This window comes from Oncorhynchus kisutch, linkage group LG4 (assembly GCF_002021735.2).
Source record: "Oncorhynchus kisutch isolate 150728-3 linkage group LG4, Okis_V2, whole genome shotgun sequence".
Taxonomy (NCBI): Eukaryota; Metazoa; Chordata; class Actinopteri; order Salmoniformes; family Salmonidae; genus Oncorhynchus; species Oncorhynchus kisutch.
The window spans coordinates 82,731,500-82,751,237 of NC_034177.2; the positions used below are offsets into that span (position 1 = coordinate 82,731,500).

The 19,738-nt window shown below is 42.1% G+C and overlaps 1 protein-coding gene across 3 annotated transcripts; it reads left to right on the plus strand.

Moving 5' to 3' along the window:
• The first annotated feature begins 5,925 nt into the window (after positions 1–5,925).
• Positions 5,926–17,981, plus strand: LOC109879377 (CREB3 regulatory factor). 3 transcript variants are annotated; one of them, XM_020471554.2, is made up of 10 exons: positions 5,926–6,067; positions 6,340–6,447; positions 11,182–11,297; positions 11,489–11,605; positions 11,994–12,224; positions 12,472–13,048; positions 13,716–13,905; positions 14,617–14,690; positions 16,448–16,573; positions 16,701–17,981. In XM_020471554.2, exons 3-10 carry the CDS (start codon positions 11,289–11,291, stop codon positions 16,817–16,819), a joined length of 1,443 nt encoding a protein of 480 aa, XP_020327143.1. In that variant the 5' UTR covers positions 5,926–6,067; positions 6,340–6,447; positions 11,182–11,288; the 3' UTR covers positions 16,820–17,981. The 3 variants fall into 3 exon arrangements, with proteins under 3 accessions (XP_020327143.1, XP_020327146.1, XP_020327147.1); XM_020471557.2 differs by having other exon boundaries at positions 11,493–11,605; XM_020471558.2 differs by lacking the exons at positions 5,926–6,067; positions 6,340–6,447; positions 11,182–11,297 and having other exon boundaries at positions 11,498–11,609.
• The last annotated feature ends 1,757 nt before the right edge of the window (positions 17,982–19,738 follow it).

A 19,738-nucleotide genomic window follows, 5' to 3' on the forward strand; every position in this document is an offset into this window, starting at 1 on the left:
ATACCTAGTACCAGAGAATGTGTATATCCTTAAGCAGGATAGTCCAAGTCAATAGGCTATTTAGGCTACTAGGATACCTAGTACCAGAGAATGTGTATATCCTTAAGCAGGATAGTCCAAGTCAATAGGCTATTTAGGCTACTAGGATACCTAGTACCAGAGAATGTGTATATCCTTAAGCAGGATAGTCCAAGTCAATAGGCTATTTAGGCTACTAGGATACCTAGTACCAGAGAATGTGTATATCCTTAAGCAGGATAGTCCAAGTCAATAGGCTATTTAGGCTACTAGGATACCTAGTACCAGAGAATGTGTATATCCTTAAGCAGGATAGTCCAAGTCAATAGGCTATTTAGGCTACTAGGATACCTAGTACCAGAGAATGTGTATATCCTTAAGCAGGATAGTCCAAGTCAATAGGCTATTTAGGCTACTAGGATACCTAGTACCAGAGAATGTGTATATCCTTAAGCAGGATAGTCCAAGTCAATAGGCTATTTAGGCTACTAGGATACCTAGTACCAGAGAATGTGTATATCCTTAAGCAGGATAGTCCAAGTCAATAGGCTATTTAGGCTACTAGGATACCTAGTACCAGAGAATGTGTATATCCTTAAGCAGGATAGTCCAAGTCAATAGGCTATTTAGGCTACTAGGATACCTAGTACCAGAGAATGTGTATATCCTTAAGCAGGATAGTCCAAGTCAATAGGCTATTTAGGCTACTAGGATACCTAGTACCAGAGAATGTGTATATCCTTAAGCAGGATAGTCCAAGTCAATAGGCTATTTAGGCTACTAGGATACCTAGTACCAGAGAATGTGTATATCCTTAAGCAGGATAGTCCAAGTCAATAGGCTATTTAGGCTACTAGGATACCTAGTACCAGAGAATGTGTATATCCTTAAGCAGGATAGTCCAAGTCAATAGGCTATTTAGGCTACTAGGATACCTAGTACCAGAGAATGTGTATATCCTTAAGCAGGATAGTCCAAGTCAATAGGCTATTTAGGCTACTAGGATACCTAGTACCAGAGAATGTGTATATCCTTAAGCAGGATAGTCCAAGTCAATAGGCTATTTAGGCTACTAGGATACCTAGTACCAGAGAATGTGTATATCCTTAAGCAGGATAGTCCAAGTCAATAGGCTATTTAGGCTACTAGGATACCTAGTACCAGAGAATGTGTATATCCTTAAGCAGGATAGTCCAAGTCAATAGGCTATTTAGGCTACTAGGATACCTAGTACCAGAGAATGTGTATATCCTTAAGCAGGATAGTCCAAGTCAATAGGCTATTTAGGCTACTAGGATACCTAGTACCAGAGAATGTGTATATCCTTAAGCAGGATAGTCCAAGTCAATAGGCTATTTAGGCTACTAGGATACCTAGTACCAGAGAATGTGTATATCCTTAAGCAGGATAGTCCAAGTCAATAGGCTATTTAGGCTACTAGGATACCTAGTACCAGAGAATGTGTATATCCTTAAGCAGGATAGTCCAAGTCAATAGGCTATTTAGGCTACTAGGATACCTAGTACCAGAGAATGTGTATATCCTTAAGCAGGATAGTCCAAGTCAATAGGCTATTTAGGCTACTAGGATACCTAGTACCAGAGAATGTGTATATCCTTAAGCAGGATAGTCCAAGTCAATAGGCTATTTAGGCTACTAGGATACCTAGTACCAGAGAATGTGTATATCCTTAAGCAGGATAGTCCAAGTCAATAGGCTATTTAGGCTACTAGGATACCTAGTACCAGAGAATGTGTATATCCTTAAGCAGGATAGTCCAAGTCAATAGGCTATTTAGGCTACTAGGATACCTAGTACCAGAGAATGTGTATATCCTTAAGCAGGATAGTCCAAGTCAATAGGCTATTTAGGCTACTAGGATACCTAGTACCAGAGAATGTGTATATCCTTAAGCAGGATAGTCCAAGTCAATAGGCTATTTAGGCTACTAGGATACCTAGTACCAGAGAATGTGTATATCCTTAAGCAGGATAGTCCAAGTCAATAGGCTATTTAGGCTACTAGGATACCTAGTACCAGAGAATGTGTATATCCTTAAGCAGGATAGTCCAAGTCAATAGGCTATTTAGGCTACTAGGATACCTAGTACCAGAGAATGTGTATATCCTTAAGCAGGATAGTCCAAGTCAATAGGCTATTTAGGCTACTAGGATACCTAGTACCAGAGAATGTGTATATCCTTAAGCAGGATAGTCCAAGTCAATAGGCTATTTAGGCTACTAGGATACCTAGTACCAGAGAATGTGTATATCCTTAAGCAGGATAGTCCAAGTCAATAGGCTATTTAGGCTACTAGGATACCTAGTACCAGAGAATGTGTATATCCTTAAGCAGGATAGTCCAAGTCAATAGGCTATTTAGGCTACTAGGATACCTAGTACCAGAGAATGTGTATATCCTTAAGCAGGATAGTCCAAGTCAATAGGCTATTTAGGCTACTAGGATACCTAGTACCAGAGAATGTGTATATCCTTAAGCAGGATAGTCCAAGTCAATAGGCTATTTAGGCTACTAGGATACCTAGTACCAGAGAATGTGTATATCCTTAAGCAGGATAGTCCAAGTCAATAGGCTATTTAGGCTACTAGGATACCTAGTACCAGAGAATGTGTATATCCTTAAGCAGGATAGTCCAAGTCAATAGGCTATTTAGGCTACTAGGATACCTAGTACCAGAGAATGTGTATATCCTTAAGCAGGATAGTCCAAGTCAATAGGCTATTTAGGCTACTAGGATACCTAGTACCAGAGAATGTGTATATCCTTAAGCAGGATAGTCCAAGTCAATAGGCTATTTAGGCTACTAGGATACCTAGTACCAGAGAATGTGTATATCCTTAAGCAGGATAGTCCAAGTCAATAGGCTATTTAGGCTACTAGGATACCTAGTACCAGAGAATGTGTATATCCTTAAGCAGGATAGTCCAAGTCAATAGGCTATTTAGGCTACTAGGATACCTAGTACCAGAGAATGTGTATATCCTTAAGCAGGATAGTCCAAGTCAATAGGCTATTTAGGCTACTAGGATACCTAGTACCAGAGAATGTGTATATCCTTAAGCAGGATAGTCCAAGTCAATAGGCTATTTAGGCTACTAGGATACCTAGTACCAGAGAATGTGTATATCCTTAAGCAGGATAGTCCAAGTCAATAGGCTATTTAGGCTACTAGGATACCTAGTACCAGAGAATGTGTATATCCTTAAGCAGGATAGTCCAAGTCAATAGGCTATTTAGGCTACTAGGATACCTAGTACCAGAGAATGTGTATATCCTTAAGCAGGATAGTCCAAGTCAATAGGCTATTTAGGCTACTAGGATACCTAGTACCAGAGAATGTGTATATCCTTAAGCAGGATAGTCCAAGTCAATAGGCTATTTAGGCTACTAGGATACCTAGTACCAGAGAATGTGTATATCCTTAAGCAGGATAGTCCAAGTCAATAGGCTATTTAGGCTACTAGGATACCTAGTACCAGAGAATGTGTATATCCTTAAGCAGGATAGTCCAAGTCAATAGGCTATTTAGGCTACTAGGATACCTAGTACCAGAGAATGTGTATATCCTTAAGCAGGATAGTCCAAGTCAATAGGCTATTTAGGCTACTAGGATACCTAGTACCAGAGAATGTGTATATCCTTAAGCAGGATAGTCCAAGTCAATAGGCTATTTAGGCTACTAGGATACCTAGTACCAGAGAATGTGTATATCCTTAAGCAGGATAGTCCAAGTCAATAGGCTATTTAGGCTACTAGGATACCTAGTACCAGAGAATGTGTATATCCTTAAGCAGGATAGTCCAAGTCAATAGGCTATTTAGGCTACTAGGATACCTAGTACCAGAGAATGTGTATATCCTTAAGCAGGATAGTCCAAGTCAATAGGCTATTTAGGCTACTAGGATACCTAGTACCAGAGAATGTGTATATCCTTAAGCAGGATAGTCCAAGTCAATAGGCTATTTAGGCTACTAGGATACCTAGTACCAGAGAATGTGTATATCCTTAAGCAGGATAGTCCAAGTCAATAGGCTATTTAGGCTACTAGGATACCTAGTACCAGAGAATGTGTATATCCTTAAGCAGGATAGTCCAAGTCAATAGGCTATTTAGGCTACTAGGATACCTAGTACCAGAGAATGTGTATATCCTTAAGCAGGATAGTCCAAGTCAATAGGCTATTTAGGCTACTAGGATACCTAGTACCAGAGAATGTGTATATCCTTAAGCAGGATAGTCCAAGTCAATAGGCTATTTAGGCTACTAGGATACCTAGTACCAGAGAATGTGTATATCCTTAAGCAGGATAGTCCAAGTCAATAGGCTATTTAGGCTACTAGGATACCTAGTACCAGAGAATGTGTATATCCTTAAGCAGGATAGTCCAAGTCAATAGGCTATTTAGGCTACTAGGATACCTAGTACCAGAGAATGTGTATATCCTTAAGCAGGATAGTCCAAGTCAATAGGCTATTTAGGCTACTAGGATACCTAGTACCAGAGAATGTGTATATCCTTAAGCAGGATAGTCCAAGTCAATAGGCTATTTAGGCTACTAGGATACCTAGTACCAGAGAATGTGTATATCCTTAAGCAGGATAGTCCAAGTCAATAGGCTATTTAGGCTACTAGGATACCTAGTACCAGAGAATGTGTATATCCTTAAGCAGGATAGTCCAAGTCAATAGGCTATTTAGGCTACTAGGATACCTAGTACCAGAGAATGTGTATATCCTTAAGCAGGATAGTCCAAGTCAATAGGCTATTTAGGCTACTAGGATACCTAGTACCAGAGAATGTGTATATCCTTAAGCAGGATAGTCCAAGTCAATAGGCTATTTAGGCTACTAGGATACCTAGTACCAGAGAATGTGTATATCCTTAAGCAGGATAGTCCAAGTCAATAGGCTATTTAGGCTACTAGGATACCTAGTACCAGAGAATGTGTATATCCTTAAGCAGGATAGTCCAAGTCAATAGGCTATTTAGGCTACTAGGATACCTAGTACCAGAGAATGTGTATATCCTTAAGCAGGATAGTCCAAGTCAATAGGCTATTTAGGCTACTAGGATACCTAGTACCAGAGAATGTGTATATCCTTAAGCAGGATAGTCCAAGTCAATAGGCTATTTAGGCTACTAGGATACCTAGTACCAGAGAATGTGTATATCCTTAAGCAGGATAGTCCAAGTCAATAGGCTATTTAGGCTACTAGGATACCTAGTACCAGAGATATTGAAGGAATTCTATACTTTCTATACCGTCTCTGCCTACCAAAACATGCACATTATTTAAAGATGAGTGAATTATTATCATGAGGTCACCAGCACCGCACAGTGAGTAGATCAATTTAAAATAAAGTATTATTGTCTCTAGACACTAAAACGTGTCTCACCGTAGGCTACCTCTCAGCACCATCCTGTCGACCTCTCGTTCCTCCAAAGGGGGGCTGGCCTCACAAGAAAAGCTGATTTTAAGTGTAGTGAAATCCATGCACTGTGTGTAGCAGGTAGTTCTCAGTAATTATAACACAATCAGACATATCTGCCTACACAAATTAAATGACTGATGTTCTCCTTTAATTTCATTCCTTACTTTCTCTATGGTTCCTTTTGAACAAATCATGCATTTTCACAGCTGATCCCGGACTGAACCATTTGGGTTCTGAGGGGATTTATCTATCAACAAGTTCCACATTATTGTATTTAGAGGAAATATATCCTAGCCTAATGAAGTCTTGAAGATGACTATGTTAATTTGATGACATTAATGTAATATATGTCATTTATAATAACAACCACTGTGTGTATTAATGGGAAATAAAGAAACATGTTTCCTTGTTTCGCCATGTCTAGACCATTCCAAAGCCAGCTGTTCAGGACTAGCCCAAATATATTTTGCATCGATATACCAGAGGACCACAACATATCATTAATTCTTGTAATTTGTGCGGTCTTGTGGAGAAGAACATTGGTTTATGTGGATGTCACTTTGTTCCCCTGATTGTAACTGCTGGAACAGTGGACGGTAAGTAGCCTAGCCTTCTACAGCATGGTAGCCATGAATCGAGCAATAACCCTGTATAGCCTACTGTTTTGGGTTGGTTATTTTGTTGCGACTCTGATGCCAGTCAATGCTGATGTGCTCTTCCTGTATTATATACAATGGCCTCCTAGGTTATAGCTGTGTAGGCCTAATAGAAATATAATATTCTATGCTGCATAGGCGTATCGTTGCTGGTATTGCAACGAGTACTATTTAGTGGTCAAATGTTTAGCCTATTTCCTATCGGACTTTAGGCTGCTGGCTTCCAGAGCGCTCGCTGTCAGAACCGCGGGGCTGCGCGTTGACAGATGACGGGGGCGCGCTTCAACATCGGAAAATGTGACACACCGTCCATGCAGGAGGTAAGACAGCTAGCTGTTCGTTCAAAGTACTGCCTTTTCGTAACTTGAGTGCCAGCGACAGTGTCAAGGTGATATTGTTGCCACATGTTGTTTTAAAAGGCTTGCACCACGTTCAGCTAAATGTATGCTCAGATTCAGAAAACTTTAATTTCTCAATGATGGCATTAGACTGAATGAGAATAACAGTCGGTTTATAGTGAAAATAAATCCCCCCCACAGCTGTCAGGTACAGAGCTTTGCTATTCCTCTTATTTCTTGGAAAGGAGTAGGCACTCCCCTCTCTGTCTGATGTGGAAGAAAGGCTGTTTCTTCAGACTATCCCTCTGTAGAGTTATGGTGTGTGTGTGTGTGTGTGTGTGTGTGTGTGTGTGTGTGTGTGTGTGTGTGTGTGTGTGTGTGTGTGTGTGTGTGTGTGTGTGTGTGTGTCTGTGTGTGTGTCTGTGTGTGTGTGTGTGTGACACAGGGAAATGTCTGATTAGGACTATTTTAGGGATCTGGGGCACAGGATGTTGGCTGTGAGTATTAGTCTTTCCTCTATCTATCCCCCCCTCTGTCTTTCTGTCTCTCTGTGCTCGTATGATGGAAACTCAATTTTACAGTCCTGGAAGTTGTTTTACATTGCTGTTAGTTGTTCAGAAAGCATGTGTTAAATGCTCGATTGAATGACTCCCAAAGAGTAAAAATAAATGTGTTCTGTCAAATAAAGTGTAACCTGGCAACCCAACCTAAACTGCAGCAGATTACCCCTTGTCTATAGCAGCTAGAAGCTATATGGTCTTGTTGAGATCTATATTAACACAGTGCTCATGTGATGAGCTGCTAGATTAACCTAGATGTCACTGCAGTGATGAATCCATTAGGCAGGATTAGGCGGCTGCCTATGGTGGCAGATTGACGAGGGCGGCATTTTCTGAGCTAAACTGACCAAGACACACCTCCAACAACAACACATAAAATCTCACATAATTCAGTATTCAGATCCCTAGGATTTTTACACATTCTGTTACGTTACAGCCTTATTCTAAAATTGATTTAATAGTTTTTTTCCCTCATCAATCTACACACAATACCCCATAATGACAAAGCAAAAACTCAGTTAATATTTTTATTTTTTGCAATTGTATTAAAAATAAATGGATATATTGCATTTACATAAGTATTCAGACCCTTTACTCAGTACTTTGTTGAAATACTTTTGGCAGTGATTACAGCCTCAAGTCTTCTGTGGGATGACGCTACAAGCTTGGCACACCTGTATTTGGGGAGTATGTCCTGTTCCTCTCTGTAGATTTTCAAGTTCTGTCAGGTTGGATGGGGAGTGTTGCTGCACATCTATTTTCAGGTCTCTCCAGAGATGTTCGATCGGGTTCAAATCCAGGCTCTGACTGGGCCACTAAAGGACATTCAGACTTGTCCCGAAGCCACACCTGCGTTGTCTTGGCTGTGTGCTTAGGGTCATTGTCCTGTTGGAAGGTGAACCTTCATCCCCAGTCCGAGGTCCTGAGTACTCTGGAGCAGGTTTTCATCAAGGACCTCTCTGTACTTTGCTCTGTTCCTCTTTATCTCGATCCTGACTAGTCTCCCGGTCCCTGCCGCTGAAAAACATCCCACAGCATGATCCTCTCACCATCATTTATTTTTTATATTTATTATTGAACCTTTATTTAACTAAGCAAGTCCAGTTAAGAACATATTAGTATTTACAATGACTGCCTACCCCTGCCAACCCTAACCCGGTCGTTGCTGGGCCAATTGTGCGCTGTCCTATGGGACTCCCAATCACAGCCGGTTGTGATATAGCCTGGAATCGAACCAGGGTCTGTAGTGACGCCTCTAGCACCATGCTTCACCATAAGGATGGTGCCAGGTTTCCTCCAGATGTGACGCTTGGCATTCAGGCCAAAGAGTTCAATGCTGGTTTCATCAGACGAGAGAATCCTGTTTCTCATGGTCTGAGAGTCCTTTAGGTGCCTTTTGGCAAACTCCAAGCGGGCTGTCATGTGCCTTTCACTTAGGAGTGGCTTCCGTCTGGCAACTCTACCATAAAGGCCTGATTGGTGGAGTGCTGCAGAGATGGTTGTCCTTCTGGAAGGTTCTCCCATCTCCACAGATGAACTCTGGAGCTCTGTCAGAGTGACCATCGGGTTCTTTGTCACATCCCTTAACAAGGTCCTTCTCCCCAGATTGCTCAGAAGGCCAGCTCTAGGAAGAATCTTGGTGGTTCCAAACATCTTCCATTTAAGAATGTTTGAGGCCACTGTGTTCTTGGGGGCCTTCAGTGCTGCAGAAATGTGTTGGTACCCTTCCCCAGATCTGTGCCTCGACACAATCCTGTCTCTGCGCTCTACAGACAATTACTTCAACTGTTGGACCGTATATAGACAGGTGTGTGCCCTTCCAACTCCTGTCCAATCAATTGAATTTACCACAGGTGGACTCCAATCAAGTTGTGGAAACATCTCAAGAATTATCAATGGAAACAGGATGCACCTGAGCCCAATTTCGAGTCTCATAGCAAAGGGTCTGAATACTTAAGGTATTTCTGTTATTTATTTTTAATACATTTGCAAAAATGTCAAAAAACCTGTTTTCGGTTTGTCATTGTGGGGTATTGCGTGTAGATTGATGAAGGGAAAAAATATTTGATAAATTTTAGATTAAGGCTGTAAAGTAACAAAATCAAAGATGTCTATGATTGTTTCAGATTTGATGATGAACCTGATTTAAACATCCAGAAGAAAATATATTTTTCAATTTTCAGAAAAGACGCCTTTTCAACGTTCCTGGAAAATTTGAATTTTAAACACATGGAAAATAAATATTTTCACCTTTCATTAAGAACCTAAATTTAACCTAGCTTCAACGTCTGAAAAATACAAATTTTACATGTCATTTCAACGTCATTTTGCTCGCTAGGAGTTTTTTTTTTTTGGGGGGGGGGCAGGGGTCTTGCCTAGGACAGGCAAGGAATTGCCATGGATGAATCAGTACTAAGTAATCTCAGAGCCCGAAACCAAGTCTTAAAAGCCTGACAAGCTACTCAATCTGTCATGGGAGACCTGTACAGTGCCTTGAAAAAGTATTAATCCCCCTTGGCATTTTTCCTATTTTGATGCATTACAACCTGTAATTTAAATGGATTTTTATTTGGATATCATGTAATGAACATACACAAATTACTCCAAAGTGGTGAGGTGAAATTAAAAAATAACTTGTTTAAAAAAATTCAACAAAAAAAAAACGGAAAAGTGGTTTGTGCATGTCTTCACCCCCTTTGCTATGAAGCCCCTAAATAAGATCTGGTGCAACCAATTACCTTCAGAAGCCACATAATTAGTTAAATAAAGTCCACCTGTGTGCAATCTAAGTGTCACATGATCTGTCACATGATCTCAGTATATATACACCTGTTCTGAAAGGCCCCAGAGTCTGCAACACCACTAAGCAAGGGGCACCACCAAGTAAGCGGCACTATGAAGGCCAAGGAGCTCTCCAAATAGGTCAGGGACAAAGTTGTGGAGAAGTACAGATCAGGGTTGTGTTATAAAAAAATATCAGAAACTTTGAAAATCCCACAGAGCACCATTAAATCCATTATAATAAAATGGAAAGAATATGGCACCACAACAAACCTGCCAAGAGAGGGCCACCCACCAAAACTCATGGACCAGGCAAGGAGGGCATTAATCAGAGAGGCAACAAAGAGACCAAAGATAACCCTGAAGGAGCTGCAAAGCTCCATAGCAGAGATTGGACTATCTGTCCATCGGACCACTTTAAGCCGTACACTCCACAGAGCTGGGCTTTACGGAAGAGTGGCCACAAAAAAGCCATTGCTTAAAGAAAAAAATAAGCAAACACGTTTGGTGTTCACCAAAAGGCATGTGGGAGACTCCCCAAACATATGGAAAAAGGTACTCTGGTCAGATGACGCTAACACCTCTCATCACTCCGAGAACACCATCCCAGTGAAGCATGGTGGTGCCAGCAACATGCTGTGAGTATGTTTTTCATTGACAGGAACTGGAAAACTGGTCAGAATTGAAGGAATGACAGATGGCGCTAAATACAGGGAAATTCTTGAGGGAAACCTGTTTCAGTCATCCAGAGCTTTGAGACTGGGACGGAGGTTCACCTTCCAGCAGGACAATGACCCTGAGCATACTGCTAAAGCAACACTTGAGTGGTTTAAGGGGAAACATTTAAATGTCTTGGATTGGCCTAGTCAAAGCCCGGACCTCAATTCAATTGAGAATCTGTGGTATGACTTAAAAATTGCGGTACACCAGCAGAACCCATCCAACTTGAAGGAGCTGTAGCAGTTTTGCCTTGAAGAATGGGCAAAAATCCCAGTGGCTAGATGTGTCAAGCTTATAGAGACATACCCCATGAGACTTGCAGCTGTAATTGCTGCAAAAGGTGGCTATACAAAGTATTGACTTTGGCGGGGTGAATAGTTATGCATGCTCAAGTTGTCCGTTTTTTTTGTCTTGTTTGTTTTAAAAAATATATATATTTTGCATCTTCAAAGTGGTAGGTATGTTGTGTATCAAATGATACAAATCCCCCCAAAATCAATTTTAATTCCAGATTGTAAGGCAACAAAATAGGAAAAATGACAAGGGGGGTGAATACTTTCGCAAGCCACTGTAACTAATCTCTGAAACCTGAACTAAATCAGCTGCTCGATTTAAAATGTTAATATTAAGGCTAACTGTCTGTCTCTGTTATCAGATGATGTGAACTCTGACCTCTGGCGGTTGGTGTACTGATGATGACGAAGCTAACCGTACTAAACTTTTGACCCATCCAACTGCCTCTGAACAGGTCTAAGCACCACCATGCCTCAGGTACACAGCCTTGTTATACTACAATATTTTCTTGATGAGTTGCTAGTTTATAAACTTAATGCTGGCTATTGTACAATATGACAACAGAGTCATATCTGGCTTTCTCTCGCTTTCTCTCTCTGTCTTCCTCCCACTTTATCTTTCTATCTCCCCCATCCAACTCTGACCCCTTCCCCATTCTCTCTCTCCAGCCAGGTAGCAGTGGGATGGAGCCTGTCTTTGGTGAGGCCTATGGGACCAACGGGTTATCTGTGACCTTAGAGCCATTCACCATCTCTCCTACAGGGGGCAGTGCAGAGTCAGACAACGTAGGTACAGTGGAAAACATTTGTCACTTGTGTATGTCCCATGTCTGAATCAGTGGAGGCTGCTGAGGGGAGGCCAGGCCATAATAATGGCTGGAATGGAGTCAATGGAATGGCATCAAACACATGGAAACCATGTGTTTGATGTGCTTGATACCATTCCACTAATTCTGCTCCAGCAATTACCACAAGCCCCAACTCCCCAATTAAGGTGACACCAGCCTCCTGTGGTCTGACTCAGTCCCTGATTAGAGGGGATGGAAGAATGAAAACCATCAATGCTATTGACCTCTGGATCTGGAATTACCACAGAAGTAAAAAACGATGTGTGTGTGTGTATGTAACTCAGTGTTATCATAGACAGAGAATGTGTTTGGTCTCTGTGTTGTAGTGTCCTAAGGGTGTGGTGGTGATGTTGGGGGCCCCAGCCCTGTCCCTGTGTCGAGGCCAGCAGCCTGGATGTGAGCTACTCAGTGATCTCTTGGAGGATGTGATCACTGACGACACACACACCTCCGAGCGTTGCTGGGACATCTCGGCCCTGGATGACATCACACACTACGCCAAAGGCAGCCCAGAGGGGCCACCACCGAGCTGCGAGTGCTCCTTCGTCTCACCTGAGGTATGAGTTACTCTTAACCACAGATTATCAGGATTAACATCATCACTAACCTTCACCATTAGATCCTGGGAAGTCACTTCTGGTTCTGGAGATCTACAGGGTGTGCAGCTGTTTGTTCCAGCCAAGCACTAACACAACTGAGGAAACTATTGATTAGTCGAGTCTGATGTGGGTCCATGGGCAGTCCTTAGGAACTCTGACCATGGTTTAGAGCAAACTTCTACCTACTCTGTTTTGCTCTCCGCAGGGATGCAGAGAAAAACCATGGTTATCCCTAAGACCAGATGACAGGCAGCCGAGGAACCCCACAGACCTCACACCCTGTGTAGGGTTGGGGGCTGGACACCTCCTCCTGGCTGGTAGATTCCCGGAGTCCTGGAGCCAAGAGGCTGGAGGGCGGGAGAGTGAAGCTAGGGAAGGGCTGCAGCAGGTGGGGCAGGAAGAGATGGTGCATAACTACTCTCTACAGAGTGAGCCAGACACTGAGTCTAGTCAAGGAACAGACAGCGATATTGAAGAGGAAGAGGAGGAGAAGGAGGAAGATGGGAAAAAGGAAGAGGAGAAGGGGACAGAAGCCATGGAGGAAGAGAAAGGGAAGGAAGAGGAGGAGCTTCAGTCCCATAAGAGACAAAAGAAACGCCGGCGTTACTGGGAATGTAGCCTCTTCAGTGAAGCAGACCTGGGGAGAGATGGAGAGAAAGAGAGACGGAGAACCGAAGAGAGATATGAAGAAAGAGATGAAGATAAATATGAAGGGGATATAATCTGTGGCCCTAGCACCCTACCCACCACCATATGCCTGAAAGAGGGGACCTCCACCAATGGTGAGACCTCAACCCCAAGCCATAAGACCCATTAATGTACAATAGAATAAGGAAAGGAAGATGTAAAACATTTTTACATTTTATATGTTCTTAATTTTTATAAATGTATCAATACTCATTCGGTGGGTCACATACATACTAGGAAAGTGAATTAATTTTAAAGGGATACATCGAGATTTTGGCAATGAGGCCCTTTATCTACTTCCCCAGAGTCAGATGAACACAGATGATACCATTTTTATGTCTCTGTGTCCGATATGAAAGAAATTAGAGGTAGTTCGTAACTAGAATTAGAGCACTGACTGGAAGTCTGAGTATCGACTAGCATACATCTGATATCCACGACTTCATCTGACTCTGGGGAAGTAGATAAAAGGCTTCATTGTCAAAATCCCCAAGTATCCCTTTAACACCATGGGTGTTAAAAATCAGAAGTAAAATTTGCTGCTTCAACCTCACCATCTCTAATTTCTATTGCCAAACACAAGTAATTTGTTAGTGAAGTCTAAAGTATAGCTGCATTAGCTGCACTGTCAGTTGCGTCTCGAGTGCTTGCGTGCTTGGAAACATTATAATTACATCTAGTCATTTAGCAGATGTTCTTATCCAGAGCGACTTACAGACTTACTTATGTAAAACCAACCACAAACTCCTGTGTGTTCCCCAGGTAAGCGAGGCCAGAGAAAAGCCCGTCGTACAGATGCCAGTGACCTGACCCCCAGCCCTGGGAAGCTACAGAGCTTGGGAGAGCAGCTCCATACACTCAGCTCTGCTCTGGAGGGCCTGACTCCTGTCAGTGACCTGCCTGTTACTGCCAGGACCCCAACACGAAAGGAGAGGAACAAACTGGCCTCCAGGTACACGTAGACACTAGGACACGGACACATACACACCACTTACCTGACTTACCTGTCTAACTGTAGAGGCATAATTCACTAGTGGCTTTTCCACACTGCACTTTCAGAAGTACATTTGATTTGTACAGCAGGGTGTCCCGGATGGAAGTACCACTCAACAGAACTGTGCTGTGTTAAATTCAACCTGCGTCTAGCTAAGTGCTAGTGAGGTCGAGTGTAGCGCAGCATAAGCTCTGGCTATAGGTTGGTAAACTGTCTCTCACTCTCTGTCTCTCTCCCTGTCTCTGTCTCTCTCACTCTCACTCTCTCTCTGTCTCTCAATTCAATTTAAATTTAAGGGCTTTATTGGCATGGAAAAAATGTTTACATTGCCAAAGCAAATGAAATAGATAATAAACAATAAAACATTGACTGTAAACATTACACTTACAAAAGTTACAAAATAATAAATACATTTCAAATGTCATATTATGTATATATACAGTGTTGTAATGATGTGTAAATAGTTAAAGTACAAAAGTGAAAATAAATAAACATAAATAGGTTGTATTTACAATGGTGTTTGTTCTTCACTGGTTGCCCTTTTTGGCAACAGGTCACACATCTTGCTGCTGTAATGGCACACTGTAGTATTTCACCCAATAGATATGGGAGTTTATCAACACTCCCATCTCTCTATCACTCTATCTCTCGCCCTCTCTCTCTCCACAGAGCGTGTCGGCTGAAGAAGAAAGCCCAGCATGAGGCCAACAAAATCAAACTGTGGGGTCTGAACCAGGAGTATGGTGAGTTATTTCTTCCGATTTATAATCAGTGACCCACCTAAAACTGTTGTTATGGGTTCTGTTGGTGATCCACCAAGTAGAGAAAGATTTGGTTTCTAGCCAGGATCCTTTCTCAATCTAGCTGGTCCTTGATCTGTATGTGCGGTCTTAGGATTTGGTAATACAGAGCAATCAGATTTGGGACCACGCTATTCTCAAAATGTGACCTAATCAGAAGCCACAGGGTCCTGACCACTGGAGGCTCCTCAGAGTAGGAAGGGGAGGGCAATGCTACTAAATTAATTTCTGAAAAGTTCAAATGGTTCAACATTAAAAAAGCTGTTCTTTTTAGATAAAACTATACTAAATATATTCACGTCACCAAATAACTGATTAAAACTGTGTTACGATGTAAGTCTACAGTAGCCTCAACAGCACTCTGTGGGGTAGCACCATGCTGTAGCTGGAGGACAGCTATCTTCCATCCTCCTCTGGGTACATTGACTTCAATATAAAACCTAGGAGGCTCATGGTTCTCAGCTCCTTCCATAGACTTACACAGTAATTATGACAACTTCCGCAGGACATGCTCCAACCTATCAGATCTCTTGCAGTATGAACTGACATGTTGTCCATCCAATCAAAGCAACAAAGAATGAATCTAGTACTGAAAGCATAAGCTACAGCTAGGTAACACTGCAGTGCAGTGGTGAGCAGTTGACTCCAAGAGAGTGAAAGACAATAGTTAAGCCGTTTTAAACAAATTAAGTAGTAGCAGCAGAGAGAGAGAGAGTGATAGCTATATTTCATAGTCTTTTTTCCTTCTTTTTAGTTTACATTTACTAATGCAGCTAATTTAGCCTACTCAACATCCTGATTCAAACAGAGAGGAATGCTATTTAAGTTAACTAGCAGACTAAGGCTATCCAACACTGCAAGTCTTCAAGTCAAGGTTAAGCTTTCTGTTTTATTAATTTATTGCCACCGGGGCCCGCTGGTGTAACTGCTAAACTGCTTGCTGTACACTGTACTGCATGATTGTACACATGGATTGGATTCTGTGTTTACTTACACGTTAGTTCTAGTTTGTTGACTATAATATTAATATGGTGACAACAATGTAGGCTTAGTGGTTAGTGTTATGGTATGAAGGTTTGGCTTGGAGAGGTTTTTACGCTTGGTCATAGACAGCTGTTGTGTTGTGCACTGAAGTCCACAAGCGAAGGAAAAATGTGAGCGGAGAGAGCGTAAATGCAAAAAGGAATTATACAGCAAGCATTAACAATGATTCCGTATTTGTCTGCTATGAAAGTGAACTGTGTGTGCGGATGATCAGGGGTGTATTCATTCTGCCGATTCTGTCTTAAACAGAAGCAAACGGAACGGGAAGGACCTACCTGAATTTGTCCAATACAAATTCTTGTTTTAGTTGCAAAACGTTCTGTTTGGACTAATGATTCCACCCCAGATCAGCTAGATGCAGGCAAGAGTGTGCAATGTGTTATTGAATGTGTCACTGTCTGTCAACTTGATTATTTAAAAAAAATCTACCTCTCTAATCTTAAACGGCACCAACCGCCACTGGCCCTAACACACTGTTATAGATAATTATCTGTTTCATACAATCCTTTTTCACACTTAACATAGCCTATGTGCTTTAAATATACATTTTTATGATTTCATTTATACTGAGACTTTCCAAGGGAATTTAGCCAGTATGCAGCCATTTTAGCTCATTCAGTCAAGCCTTCATGTCTCTGGTGGTGTAATTCCTTCAGATGGCCTGTTGTGGGCAGTGCTGCAGATAAAGGAGCTGATCCGCCAGAGAGTGGAGAGCAGAGAGGAAGACACAGAGAGAGGATGTCTGAGAGAGAGACTGGAGGACATTCTGAAGGAATCAGCTGGTGAGTAGTGAGTATGTAGTCTGTTTGGACTGCCATGAGACCCTGTGAGTGTGACTGTATTTTAATGGAAGTATGTTAATTGTATGGATGTGTGTTTGTGGGTATTTGTGCGCGTGCGTGTGTGCAGGGCCACGTGTAGCAGGACGAGGCAAAGCGTTTGTGGAGAGGATATTGAAGAACCCTGCCCGGGGACAGAGCACCAGAGAGACTAAGGGAGAAGGAGGGTCATCAGACCCTAGCCACTAACCTCTTCTCCCCACCAGAGTCACTATCCCGCCCCTTCTTGCTTCACTTTGCACTTTCTAACATGGAGAGAAGGTAGGATAGGCAGGCAGGCAGACAGACAGATAGAGAGCATCTGCTGTGCCTCTAGCTGTTACAGTATAGCTGATGAGTGTCTCAGAACATTAACGTCTGGCATGTTTGTTTAAGATTGTGTGTGTAAGGGAGGAAGTGTGCATAATTCCAGTGTATCTATTGCATTATGTACTATAGTATATACCATCGTGCCTAAAGGAGGACACTGTGTGCTGCTAGCTAGTCGTAGTTATACACTATAATGGAAGAACAGGGAGAGGAGTGACAGTGAGTATGGTGCTTATAACAGTGGACATGATGACTAAGCTGTTTATCTTGACGTCCATTTTGAATCGTACTGTAAACCAAAAGTGCATAGATAAACTTAGACTTGGGGAAGGACTTTGGCATCACGTGAATGTTGCACAGTGCTTCTCAAAGATGCTGAATGCTGCTTGCATGGTTGTTTTATATGTCTCTGCATTCCTTACAAAGTAAATTATGTTTCTCTACAGATCCTCTTTAAAACTGATGTCATAATGTACTGTACTTCTCTACAGAGGAACCTGTGTAGAGGATAAAAATAACCTTAAACCAGGGAAACTCCCGTCCTCAGGAGGGCCCTGTGTTTTCTGGTTTATTTTCTTCCTGCAAATCAGTGACTGGACTGCTACCTGGGAAACCTGGCCCCATGTTCACAAAGAGTCCCGGAGTGCTGATCTAGGATCAGTAGATCATAATTAATAGGATTACATGGACAAGGGGGGACCTAATCCTAGATCAGCATTCCTTCCCTGAGACACTTTTTTAACATGGGCCCAGGCGTGTCTTCTCTCGGCAATGAGTGATTAAGTGCTACAGGGAGAAGAGAGAACAGCACTGCACCCCTGATTACCATAGTTGTCCATCCATGTCCTAAACCCACAGTACTGTAACTGTTAGAGAGATCCACATCAATGGTTTCAAATCTGATTCATATATTTCATATATCTGATTAATCTATCTGATTTTTCATCTGATTCATCTATATAGGTCAACTGTGCTTTTTGTAGCCTGTGCCTTTGAATGGTCTTTGAGAGCAATATATTAATACGCACTACGCACACCACCACATCTTTCTCTGCTTCTCTTTGTGCTGCTGAGAATATAGAAAACACAACTCATTCACAGACAACAAATACCCTCCCATACAAACCTGAACGTTTACTATTCTCTCATTTGCAAAATGGCCAATGTGATTTTTGAGAGGAAAGGTGTAGTGTGGCCATTCGGTCAGTATAGTCCCTATAATCCCAGGCCTGTATTCATAAAGCATCTTAAAATGCTGATCTACGATCATTTTAGATCATGATGAATCAGATTACCTGGACAGTCAAGTCAAGCTAGCTAGATGTGACACTCCTACTCTAGGACTCTTTATGGATATGGACCCAGAGCTTTACTTCACTCTAAGTCCTGTCATTGCACTTCATGTACTTGAATGTAGGAGCACAGTAGTCTATTTACTTGAAAGATGGAGCACATTGAGAAATACAAGGTCATGAACTGCCCGGCCACAGATCTTGGCAATAATCCTCAATTGGATGGACGAGTGACCATATCCTCAATTAATCCCCAACAATAATGGAACTGCTCATAAAAGTATTATGTCTTAACATGCATGCACAAACACACACATGAAAAGAAGTGATACAAAAAAATAACATGTCATATAGATGATAACTAATAATTGAGAAGTTTGCACATTTATTGAATTTATAGATTTTGAAGAAGTGCTGTATATCATGATCAAGGGAACAGATTTGTCTGGGAAATGAACATGTATGGAGTTATAGGCCGTAACAGACCAGGCCTTAACAGACCAGGCCTTAACATACCAGTTATAGGCCTTAACAGACCAGTTATAGGCCTTAACAGACCAGGCCTGAACAGACCAGGACTTAAAATCCCAGGCCTTAACAGACCAGTTATCGGCCTTAACAGACCAGTTATCGGCCTTAACAGACCAGTTATCGGCCTTAACAGACCAGGACTTAAAAGCCCAGGCCTTAACAGACCAGTTATCGGCCTTAACAGACCAGGACTTAAAATCCCAGGCCTTAACAGACCAGTTATCGGCCTTAACAGACCAGTTATAGGCCTTAACAGACCAGGCCTTAACAGACCAGTTATAGGCCTTAACAGACCAGGCCTTAACAGACCAGTTATCAGCCTTAACAGACCAGTTATAGGCCTTAACAGACCAGGCCTTAACAGACCAGGCCTTAACAGACCAGTTATAGGCCTTAACAGACCAGGCCTTAACAGACCAGTTATCAGCCTTAACAGACCAGTTATAGGCCTTAACAGACCAGGCATTAACAGACCAGTTATCAGCCTTAACAGACCAGGCCTTAACAGACCAGTTATAGGTCTTAACAGACCAGGCCTTAACAGACAAGGCCTTAACAGACCAGTTATAGGTCTTAACAGACCAGGCCTTAACAGACCAGTTATAGGCCTTAACAGACCAGTTTTGGACCTTAGCAGACCAGTTATAGGCCTCAGCAGACCAGTTATAGGCCTCAGCAGACCAGTTATAGGCCTCAGCAGACCAGTTATAGGCCTCAGCAGACCAGTTATAGGCCTCAGCAGACCAGTTATAGAACTTAGCAGACTAGTTATAGGCCTCAGCAGACCAGTTATAGGCCTCAGCAGACTAGTTATAGGCCTCAACAGAACAGTTATAGGCCTCAACAGAACAGTTATAGGCCTCAGCAGGTTATAGGCCTCAGCAGACTAGTTATAGGCCTCAGCAGACCAGTTATAGGCCTCAGCAGGTTATAGGCCTCAGCAGACCAGTTATAGGCCTCAGCAGACTAGTTATAG